Source organism: Salmo salar, chromosome 01, assembly GCF_965601325.2.
Source record: "Salmo salar chromosome 01, fSalSal1, whole genome shotgun sequence".
Taxonomy (NCBI): domain Eukaryota; kingdom Metazoa; phylum Chordata; class Actinopteri; order Salmoniformes; family Salmonidae; genus Salmo; species Salmo salar.
The window spans coordinates 105,822,191-105,834,956 of record NC_138291.1 but is presented as its reverse complement, the minus strand read 5'-3'; the positions used below and the strand labels follow the sequence as shown (position 1 = coordinate 105,834,956).

At 43.1% G+C, this 12,766-nt stretch overlaps 1 protein-coding gene across 1 annotated transcript in view; it reads right to left on the bottom strand.

Annotated features, from left to right (window-relative positions):
* eys (EGF-like photoreceptor maintenance factor) overlaps positions 1 to 12,766 on the bottom strand; it is a gene marked incomplete at its 5' end in the record, with an annotated part of 444,052 nt that overhangs the window by 335,127 nt on the left and 96,159 nt on the right. The window contains 5 exon segments of the mRNA XM_082972800.1: positions 3,042 to 3,155; positions 4,319 to 4,441; positions 5,132 to 5,186; positions 5,188 to 5,366; positions 10,542 to 10,664. Of these exon segments, the coding sequence (XP_082828926.1) occupies positions 3,042 to 3,155; positions 4,319 to 4,441; positions 5,132 to 5,186; positions 5,188 to 5,366; positions 10,542 to 10,664 (594 nt within the window).

Genomic DNA, 12,766 nt, shown 5'->3' with positions numbered 1-12,766 from the left:
CGGGGCTCTGGTCAAACATAATGCACTATAAGGGAATAGGGTGCCATTTGGGACGCAGAGCCAGTGTATTGAACATAATGAACATTGACATAGTTATAATGGTTGCACACCTCTCGCACAGGACAGCATTCATTTACATGCGTATAGGAATATTAGCATAGCTAATTACACAGTGGATTGCTATAGGCTGTCAGGTTATATTGCTTTAATTTACTTTGCTTGACTTCACTTCGCAAAACAGACCTCAACAAAGGTGTCGGTGGTGTTTCTGTTATTGAACTGCTACGTGATCACAACTGGTGTCGGTGGTGTTTCTGTTATTGAACTGCTACGTGATCACAACTGGTGTCGGTGGTGTTTCTGTTATTGAACTGCTACGTGATCACAACTGGTGTCGGTGGTGTTTCTGTTATTGAACTGCTGCGTGATCACAACTGGTGTCGGTGGTGTTTCTGTTATTGAACTGCTACGTGATCACAACTGGTGTCGGTGGTGTTTCTGTTATTGAACTGCTACGTGATCACAACAGGTGTTGTGTTCCCACAATAAGTTGGGTGAATTTTGGCCCATTCCTCCTGACAGAGCTGGTGTAACTAAGTCAGGTGTGTAGGCCTCCTTGCTCCCACACGCTTTTTCAGTTCTGCCCACACGTTTTCGATAGGATTGAGGTCAGGGCTTTGTGATGGCCACTCCAATACCTTGACTTTGTTGTCCTTAAGACATTTTGCCACAACTTTAGAAGTATGCTTGGGGTCATTGTCCATTTGGAAGACCCATTTGTGACCAAGCTTTAACTTCCTGACTGATGTCTTCAGATGTTGCTTCAATATATCCACATAATGTTCCTGCCTCTTGATGACATCTATTTTGTGAAGTGCACCAGTCCCTCCTGCAGCAAAGCACCCCCACAACATGATGCTGCCACCCCCGTGCTTCACGGTTGGGATGATGTTCTTCGGCTTGCAAGCCTCCCCCTTTTTCCTCCAAACATAACGATGGTCATTATGGCCAAACAGTTCTATTTTTGTTTCATCAGACCAGAGGACATTTCTCCAAAAAGTACAATCTTTGTCCCCATGTGCAGTTGCAAACCGCAGTCTGGCTTTTTTTAATGGCGGTTTTGGAGCACTGGCTCTTTCCTTGCTGAGCGGCCTTTCAGGTTATGTCGAGATAGGACTCGTTTTACTGTGGATATAGATACTTTTGTACCTGTTTCCTCCAGCATCTTCACAGGGTCCTTTGCTGTTGTTCTGGGATTGATTTGCACTTTTCACACCAAAGTACATTCATCTCTAGGAGACAGAATGTGTCTCCTTCCTGAGTGGTATGATGGCTGCGTGGTCCCATGGTGTTTATACTTGCGTAGTATTGTTTGTACAGATGAACGTGGTACCTTCAGGCGTTTGGAAATTGCTCCCGAGGATGAACCAGACTTGTGGAGGTCTACAAATCTTTTCTGAGGTCTTGGCTGATTTCTTTTGATTTTCCCATGATGTCAAGCAAAGAGGCACTGAGTTTGAAGGTAGGCCTTGAAGCACATCCACAGGTACACCTGCCTATCACTAGCCCATCAGAAGCTTCTAAAGCCATGACATCATTTTCTGGAATTTTCCAAGCTGTTTAAAGGCACAGTCAACTCAGTGTATGTAAACTTCTGACCCACTGGAATTGTGATACAGTGAATTATAAGTGAAATAATCTGTCTGTAAACAGTTGTTGGAAAAATTACTTGTGTCATGCCCAAAGTAGATATCCTAACCGACTTGCCAAAACTACAGTTTGTTAACAAGAAATTTGTGGAGCGGTTGAAAAACCAGTTTTAATGACTCCAACCTAAGTGTATGTAAACTTCCGACTTCAACTCTACATAGTGCATTACAGCATATACAGCCATATACAGCCTCCCAAACTTACAGGAGGGTACAGTGGTTCCTCCTTTAAAAGTGGCAAACTTGCCCCGCGGGACTTAGAGGTACCCAGCGTCACGCCTTCATTGCTCCAGACACGGCTTCATTGCACTCATTTTGCATTTGGGTCCCAAGGTTTTTATATTACCAATCATATTGAGTGGTTCCAATGACGAATTTTGACGCGAGCCACCCTTGCCTTGTGTCGTTCTTCAACAAAGATGGCTGACAAAACGTTACGGTGGAACCAGATGTAAGTTGTTATAATGTCATAACGAGTCAAGCAACAAATGTACAACTGAGAGGAATATGTTAGTTTATGTAGAGACAAACGTTTGTGCATTTTTTTTGTCATAAAGTATCTCTCCAGGAACCGGGTTGGAGTTAAAACCTACAGGAGGGTATCTCTCCAGGAACCGGGTTGGAGTTAAAACCTACAGGAGGGTATCTCTCCAGGAACAGGGTTGGAGTTAAAACCTACAGGAGGGTCTCTCTCCAGGAACAGGGTTGGAGTTAAAACCTACAGGAGGGTATCTCTCCAGGAACAGGGTTGGAGTTAAAACCTACAGGAGGGTATCTCTCCAGGAACAGGGTTGGAGTTAAAACCTACAGGAGGGTATCTCTCCAGGAACAGGGTTGGAGTTAAAACCTACAGGAGGGTATCTCTCCAGGAACAGGGTTGGAGTTAAAACCTACAGGAGGGTCTCTCTCCAGGAACAGGGTTGGAGTTAAAACCTACAGGAGGGTATCTCTCCAGGAACAGGGTTGGAGTTAAAACCTACAGGAGGGTATCTCTCCAGGAACAGGGTTGGAGTTAAAACCTACAGGAGGGTATCTTTCCAGGAACAGGGTTGGAGTTAAAACCTACAGGAGGGTATCTCTCCAGGAACAGGGTTGGAGAGCCCTGTTCTATATCTTACATCTAAGAAACATACTTTAAGGTAAGGTATTTAAAATGATTTATAAGGGGTTTAAGTATTAATGATGATCTAGATCTATTTGTGCTGCCTTGTCAACTCCTACAGTCAACATCCTGTGATGTCACATATGATATGTTTGTCATGACAACAACCATAAGGGTTACAGCACAAATGTACGTGTGTGTGTGTGGTGTGGTGTGGTGTGTGTGTGTACCTGTGACTCCGATTGGGCATAAGCAGCTGAATGCGTTGAGCTCATCAGAGCAGGAAGCTCCGTTGTGGCAGGGCTGGCTCAGACACTCGTTTACCTCCACCTCACAGTTATTACCTGGAAAGACAGGAGAGGTTCACTGCATGAAGGTCCACACATGCATAGTCTACATACCGACACATGCACACACTCTGCATACACACAGACACACTCACTCACACACACTCCACGTACACATACACAGAAGCATCTGCCAGATTTTGACACATAAATAACAGGCCCCCTTTAATAAAATAAGCTTCCTTAAGGAATGAGGAGAGGAATGGGGAGACGAAGGGAGGATAGGTAGGGGGAAGTGGAAGTGGAGAGAGGTTGGGGGAAGAGGAAGGGGAGAGATGTAGGGGGAACATGTGCCGTGTCAAAGAGAAGTGTGTTATGGAACTGTACGATACTGAGAGAAGAGGAACTGAACGATACTGAGAGAAGAGGAACTGTACGATACTGAGAGAAGAGGAACTGAATGTTACTGAGAGAAGAGGAACTGTACGATACTGAGAGAAGAGGAACTGTACGATACTGAGAGAAGAGGAACTGTACGATACTGAGAGAAGAGGACCTGTACGATACTGAGAGAAGAGGAACTGTACGATACTGAGAGAAGAGGCACTGAATGATACTGAGAGAAGAGGAACTGAATGATACTGAGAGAAGAGGAACTGTAGGATACTGAGAGAAGAGGAACTGTAAGGTACTGAGAGAATACTGAGAGAAGAGGAACTGTACGATACTGAGAGAAGAGGAACTGTACGATACTGAGAGAAGAGGAACTGTAAGATACTGAGAGAAGAGGAACTGTAAGATACTGAGAGAAGAGGAACTGTAAGGTACTGAGAGAAGAGGAACTGTAAGATACTGAGAGAAGAGGCACTGATTGATACTGAGAGAAAAGGAACTGAATGATACTGAGAGAAGAGGAACTGTAAGAAGAGGAACTGAATGATACTGAGAGAAAATGAACTGAATGATACTGAGAGAAGAGGAACTGAACGATACTGAGAGAAGAGGAACTGAATGATACTGAGAGAAGAGGAACTGAATGATACTGAGAGAAGTGTGTAATGGAACTGCCGTATGACATGTGGAAGGTAAATAAGTGTTTAACAATACCAACCTACATAAGGAGGCTCGAGGTCTTTGACACCAAAAGACAAACAGTCGATGGAATTACGAGCAGAGGGGAAATTGCCCTGACATCCCCTGTTGATAACGTAGATACTCACCAATGAATCCAGGTGCACAGAAACAATTGTAGTCGTTGAAGGTGTCTTTGCAAATGCTTAGAACACCGCACGGCTTCTCTTCACAGTCATCTATGTTCACCTCGCAGAATCGTCCCGTTAAACCTGAATGAAGAAGAGACGAATGAGACTCTGAATAAAGGGGTGGAATTATGAGGGAATCATTTTGAGAATGTAATAATGTGTTTTTTTAGTTAAAATCCGTGAATGTTATACTGGAAATTCAGAGTGACTTCATCACAATTCCAAACGCCTCTTTATCAAACATTACTCATCTCTCTGGGATGCTATTAGCTCCTTAACCCACTAACACACATTTTCTATTGGCTCCTTAACCCACTAACACACATTTTCTATTGCCTCCTTAACCCACTAAGACACATTTTCTATTGGCTCCTTAACCCACTAACACACCTTTTTATTGGCTCCGATCAAATGGTTAACATAATAACACACCTTGTTATTGGCTCCCATCAACTGGTTAACTAACTCACTAACACACCTGATTCAATTGGTCAACTACTAATTTGATCAGGTGTTCTTGTTTCAGTAGGAAATAAGTGGGGCAGCCAGAGGTACTTGAGGAGAGGTTTAGGAAACGCTGCATTCATATTTCTAATTTTAGTATTCAGTCATCCTAAATGCAGGGACAAGACCCTGAAATAAATATAAACATTACCACAGGTTTCAGTAACAAGGAGCCAACGTCTTACAGGGCAACGCACTTGCCAAGCACGCACACACTCCCCATTAAAATCACACGCCCTGTTTCTTTGTTCCTGGTGATTAGCTTACCGGGTAAACAATGGCACTTGAATCCTCTCGGTAGATCCACACACTTTGATCCGTGGATGACACAGCCCATCGACGCAGTGACTTATGGGGATTTCGCACAGCCGCCCCATGTACCCGTGTTGGCAGACGCATTTGAAGCCGTTCGGCAGCTCTTCACAGAACAGGGTCCCCTCCGGGTCACAGGGATTCAACACACACTGGTTCACGGGTGCAGAGCAGTCATCGGCTCCCCATCCTGTATGCATTGGGGTTTGGATCAAAGAGCTGATTGATGTCTGTGTGTTGAATAGCAGCTGTGTTCTGTGTTCTATTCTTCTACCCACACCCCTTCTGACACACAGGCTTGGATTGTCATTTCTCAGGATGCTCCTGTCATTGTAAGACGTTTTTCTTTTATGATTTCTGCTTTACATATGTTATGTTTTTCTTAGTTAGAGGCCCTTAGGCAGTGGAAATACTAGGAAATAGGATTTGATAGAGACCCTTAGTGGAAATACTGTACTAGGAAATAGGATTTGACAGGGGCCCTCAGACAGTGGAAATAGGATTTGATAGGGGCCCTTAGACAGTGGAAATACTATGAAATAGAGACCCTTAGATAGTGGAAATACTAGGAAATAGAGGCCCTTAGACAGTGGAAAAACTAGGAAATAGAGGCCTTTAGACAGTGGAAAAACTAGGAAATAGAGGCCCTTAGACAGTAGAAATACTAGGAAATAGAGGCCCTTAGTCAGTATAAATACTAGGAAATATAGGCCCTTAGACAGTAGAAATACTAGGAAATAGAGGTCCTTAGACAGTGGAAAAACTAGGACATAGCGGCCCTTAGACAGTGGAAATACTAGGAAATAGGATTTGTAAATATAGTCCAACCACCAACCTACATATAGGTATTGAGGGGTGTTTGTGTTTTCCTACATTTCATAATTAGACACTCATTCAAGTAATGCATGGCTTTGGTCGACTACTCTCTATTATGACCCAGTGGATGATATTTAAATTAGGTTTGGTTTGATAATAACAGAGTGCACACAGAGTAATCAATAACAATAACATAGCCTCTTTGCCGGCGTCCCAAATGACACCCTATTCCCTACACTACTTTTGACCAGAGCCATATGGGGCCATTTAGGACTCAGCCTTTTACTACCGATTTTACAAAAGGGATTATTGTAGAATAAACAAGAGCATCTAAAAACAACCGGAGGATCTTAATGAATAAATTGCTGAACAATGATTGTGTACAAAGATGGAGGCATAATACTAATTTGACTTCAATGGATTTCAGATATAAGATCTTAATTTGATCACGCTGTTGCATAGGTGTTTTGTGGTTTAATGTAAGTTCAGCAGAGCCAGATAACGATATATCAACAGGATTAAATCACCCAGACGCAGGTCTTTTGTTAGCTACTTCAGAGAAAATGGTTCTAAAGGGTTAGAGGGATAAGAGGTTGTAGATGGAACCTTGGAACCAAGGAGGTCCTTCTGAAGAAAGGGTTTTAAAAAAGAACCAGAAGGGTTTCTACAGGGGCAAGTCAGCAGCATTTCTGCTTCTAGGCAGGACCTTGTTTTCTCAGAGTAAACTGTAGTTTACAGTACACTATCTGATAAGGGGACAAACTTTACCTGGTGGACAAGTGCAGTGAACCACTCCGGCAAAGATATAACAGGTGCCGCCATTTTTGCATTTTGTCCTATCCCCTGACGCACATTCAATAACAGGTGTAGAGCAGTTTTTACCTGGAAAAGTAAAACAAAAACATTTTCAGAAGGACAAATACAACAGAACCAATGTGCACAAAAAATATCCCATCATTATTCTGACAGTATTCATGGGGACTAAATGACTGCAGTACTGTGTATCTGCTGTCTACATTCTGCCATTTACATCACAGGGAGGGGAGACTAAATGACTGCAGTACTGTGTATCTGCTGTCTACATTCTGCCATTTACATCACAGGGAGGGGAGACTAAATGACTGCAGTACTGTGTATCTGCTGTCTACATTCTGCCATTTACATCACAAGGAGGGGAGACTAAATGACTGCAGTACTGTGTATCTGTTGTCTACATTCTGCCACTTACATCACAAGGAGGGGAGACTAAATGACTGCAGTACTGTGTATCTGCTGTCTACATTCTGCCATTTACATCACAAGGAGGGGAGACTAAATGACTGCAGTATTGTGTATCTGCTGTCTACATTCTGCCATTTACATCACAGGGAGGGGAGACTAAATGACTGCAGTTCTGTATATCTGCTCATTTGAAATGAAGCTGAATGTAAAGGATGGAATGTCAAATATGTAGTCGACTGTCTCCGTCTCAGTGAGAAGAGTGTACAGTATTGTGTTCATTGGAAATGAAGCTGAATTAATGTGTTATTATCACAGCTTTATTGTCGCGTGAGATTTTAAACAAAATTATTCAAAAATATCATCAATATGTATCTTGCCCCATGAGAGGAAACAACGTGCTGAACCATGTGTACACAAACATCTGTGACACGTACAAAATCATCCCCGCACCCACTTCGGCCAATTAGATCGCGTCTCTCTGATTACGTCTCTCCCTACTCCCCGCCTACAAGCTGCATCTCAAGAGGGAACCACCAACTCCGAGAATAGTGAGGTGCTGGACAGAGGGGGCAGACCTAATGCTGCAGGATTGTTTTGTTAATACAGATTGAAATATCAAAAGATTCATCCACCCAGGACTCATCTATCAACATTGAGGGATATACATTGTCAGTCAAAGGCTTCATTAGGAAATGTGTTGATGATGGTGTACCCACAATAACAAACCGGACATGCCACAACCAAAAACCCTGGATGAACGGTACGGAGAAATCCATACCGTGCTGAGAGCCCGTACTGCAACATTCCATGTCAGCAGAACGAACCCAGATGACTCGGTAGCGCGCGATGGATACAAGGCAAGCAGGTACGAGCTCTGCAAATCTATTAGGGATGCAAAAAATACTTCAATCCATGTTCAACAACTCAGATTTGCGACGCATTGTGTCAAGGACTACAGGCCATCAAGGACTACAGGCCATCAAGGACTACAGGCCATCAAGGACTACAGGCCATCAGGGACTACAGGCCATCAGGGACTACAGGCCATCAAGGACTACAGGCCATCAAGGACTACAGGCCATCAAGGACTACAGGCCATCAAGGACTACAGGCCATCAAGGACTACAGGCCATCAAGGACTGCAGGCTACCAAGGACTGCAATGGCAAATCCAGCTTTGTGGTGCCCACCGAAGCCTCCCTTCCAAGCAGACAATACCGAGTCATCCAGGCAGTTTCTCGCTGCTCCGGACGACCAGGTGCTTTTGTTCTCCAAGGCTGACGTAAGGAAAACTCTCAAAAGAGTGAATACTCACAAAGCCGCCTCAGAGTGCATGCTGACCAGCTGGCGCACATCTTCAACCTGTCCCTGTCCCAGGCTGGACTCCACACTTGCTACAAGGAGACCACCATTGTCCCAGTGCTCAGAAAAACAGCTTCAAGAGGTTGGTCATACCCACGTCAAAGCCATCATGCCAGGCACACTGGACCCACTCCAATGTGCCTACCGCTTCAACAGATCCACGGAAGATGCCATTTCCATCGCTATTCAAACAGCTCTAACACATCTGGACAACAGGAACACCTATGTGAGAATGCTGTTCATAGACTACAGTTCAGCTTTCAACACTATTGTTCCCTCCAGGCTCGACACCAAGCTCAGAGCCCCACTCTGACTAAGCACAAGGCACCCCAGGGGTGTTTCCTCAGCCCTCTGTTGTACTCCCTGTTCACCCACGACTGTGTGGCTTTGCACCACACCAACTCCATCATCTAGTTTATTGACGACGCCAGGGTTGTAGGCCTGATAACCAACAACGATGAGTCACCCTATTGGGAGGAGGTAAGTGAACTGGCATTGTGGTGCCAGGACAAAAAACTATATCTCAACGTAAGGACAGAAAAAAGGAGATGATTGTGGACTTCAGTAAGCAGAGGAGGGAACACGTCCCAATCCACATCAAACAGGAATGCAGTAGAGAGACTCAGCAGTTTTAAGTTCTTCTGCGTCCACATCACCGAAGACTTGACATGGACCAACAACACCACCACTCTTGTCAAGAGGGCGCATTAGTGCCTCTACTTTGTATAGCGACAAAATTAATTTGGCATGCCACCCCGGGTCCTCTCCAAATACTACCACTGCACCATCGAGAGCGTCCTGACCAATTGCATCATGGCCTTGTACGGAAATTGCTCCGTCCACATCCGCAAGGCCCTCCAGTGGGTGGTGAAGATGGCCCAGTACATCACTGGGGCCGTGTTCCCACCCGTCCAAGACATCTAATTGAAACATCAGGGATTTTTCTGCCATTGAAATTGTTTGTAAAAAAATCCCATTATTACATTTTTACAATATTTTTTAGAATACAACCTGCACTGACTCTCCACACCTCAGCACACATGCACTCAATTGCTGCTACCAGACTGCTAAATACTGCACAATTTAACCACTTGCCCACCAAAACGTGTAAATATTGGACTATAAATTGTGCCTTCCTGTATTATACTTTTGCTAAAATGTTTTTTTTTTTTACTGAGCCATTTACTTCACGTTCATATTCTTCTCTTTTCTTATTGTTGTTGCGTTGTCCAGAAGGAGCCTGCAAGTAAGCATTTCATTGGACGGTGCATACCATGTGTATTCTGTACATATGTCTAATAATAAAACTTGAAACTTGAATGTAAGGATGGAATGCAGAATAAACATGAACTAGATGTACTGTAAGTGTTGGGGTCTGGTATATGTCCGTCAGAGATCATTCGTACTCCACACAGGATTGTAAGAGTATTAACATCTTAGTCTGAGGCCCTTTACTCTCTAGTCTCCCCCTCGGGAGCAGGAATAAAGATGGCTCTAACAGACCTGGGTTCAAAAAGTATTTGAAATATTTAAAATACTTGGCACTCCAGGCAGGCTAGAGAAAACACTCAGATGGGCGGGATATACAGTTTAGGACTATTCTATTGGTCTGTTAAGCCAGGGACGCTCAATCAAGAATAGACAAAGTGTGTGAAATGATTTCAAATAGTATTTGAACCCAGGACTGATCTCTAATCCCCTTCTATGCACTTCCAGTAAATATGCTCTTGAGTCAGCTAATTAGCAAACAGCTTACAGTGACAACTCTGACAATCTTTAGGCCTCTACTCCTCAAATATTATCACCATTAGGTTGATGGGTTGATATATAGTGCTGTTTTTTAACCCACAGACATGACCAGAATAGTGAAGACATTTGTGGTTATTACAGACCATATACAGTGAGGGACGGTTTCCCGGACATAGATTATGTATGATTTAATAAGAATGATAACATTCATCTCTTACCAACAAACCCCACTGGGCAGATGCATCCATAGTCGGCAACCAGGTCAACACATGTGGAATTGTTGGCGCAGAATCCATAGACACATTCATCATAGTTGATTTCACAGTTCAGCCCCTCAAACCCTATATCAGGAGGAGATCTCACTATCACATACAGTTGGAGATGACATCTCACTATCACATACAGTTGGAGATGACATCTCACTATCACATACAGTTGGAGATGACATCTCACTATCACATACAGTAGGAGATGACATCTCACTATCACATACAGTAGGAGATGACATCTCACTATCACATACAGTAGGAGATGACATCTCACTATCACATACAGTAGGAGATGACATCTCACTATCACATACAGTAGGAGATGACATCTCACTATCACATACAGTTGGAGATGACATCTCACTATCACATACAGTAGGAGATAACATCTTACTATCACATACAGTAGGAGATAACATCTCCCTATCACATACAGTTGGAGATGACATCTCACTATCACATACAGTTGGAGATGACATCTCACTATCACATACAGTTGGAGATGACATCTCACTATCACATACAGTAGGAGATGACATCTCACTATCACATACAGTAGGAGATGACATCTCACTATCACATACAGTTGGAGATGACATCTCACTATCACATACAGTAGGAGATGACATCTCACTATCACATACAGTAGGAGATGACATCTCACTATCACATACAGTTGGAGATGACATCTCACTATCACATACAGTAGGAGATAACATCTTACTATCACATACAGTAGGAGATAACATCTCCCTATCACATACAGTTGGAGATGACATCTCACTATCACATACAGTTGGAGATGACATCTCACTATCACATACAGTTGGAGATGACATCTCACTATCACATACAGTTGGAGATGACATCTCACTATCACATAAAGTTGGAGATGACATCTCACTATCACATACAGTTGGATTGCGTAGTAGATCAGACTTTCAAACCAACTCAAAGGCAGAGTTAAGCATCAAATGGAGACGCCAAGTAAAAAACGAGGCCGTGTTTTTATTCAGTCAGTTAGAAACGGTAGCACAGAACCAGTCCTATGATCAACATGTCATTACAGGTCATGTAAAACAAGTGATTAGTTTGTTTTTGCAGTTGTGGGTGTATTTCTCCTGCTTTTTAAAGACGAGATATCCTGGAATATAAACATTTACTGTACAGTATTTTACCTCTATGATCTCATCAAGCCATCTTCACACTTACATGCCTAATTCCTGTCATAAATTGGTCGGCGCCATTTATGTCATTAAGTTATGAGTGGAGAGGGGAGAAGGGGCATAAATATCAGGCAATTTTGCCAATCATTTATTGGCTGTGTCGTCGATGTCCTACCTGTGAGACATACCTCTGATTAAACCTTGATTTCGGCCGAGGACTGTTATGCATTATTAATGGACAAAGGATAATTGTCAAGTTTTATGACATGGAGAGAGATGGAAATTGGTTCCATGGATGAGTGAGTCATAAATGGCACCCTATTCCTTACATAATGAACTACTTTTGACCAGAGCTCATAGGGCCCTGGTCAAAAGTAGTGCACTATATATGGAATAGGATACCATTTGGAACTTCAGTTCTGGTCAGTAGTGAGGAATGATGAGAATTTGCCCTGCACCGATGGTGCTGATAGCCTGGCATTAGTCATGGGTACCTCTGCAGCCACGGCCTGTGACAGTGCTAATGATAGTCATTTTGCAGCGTGACCATGCAGTGGAATACGTTTATGGGAGCAGAAAATGTCAGAGAAAAGGAGTAGAGCTCTACAGCTCGCTGTCCTTCACTTCATGGAATTAACCTTTCATCTGGTTTAGCTAGTAGAAATCTACAGCTCACTGTTCTTCATCACATTAACCTTTCATCTGGTTTAGCTAGTAGAAATCTACAGCTCACTGTTCTTCATCACATTAACCATTCATCTGGTTTAGCTAGTAGAAATCTACAGCTCACTGTTCTTCATCACATTAACCTTTCATCTGGTTTAGCTAGTAGAAATCTACAGCTCACTGTTCTTCATCACATTAACCATTCATCTGGTTTAGCTAGTAGAAATCTACAGCTCACTGTTCTTCATCACATTAACCTTTCATCTGGTTTAGCTAGTAGAAATCTACAGCTCACTGTTCTTCATCACATTAACCATTCATCTGGTTGAATGTTAGATATGT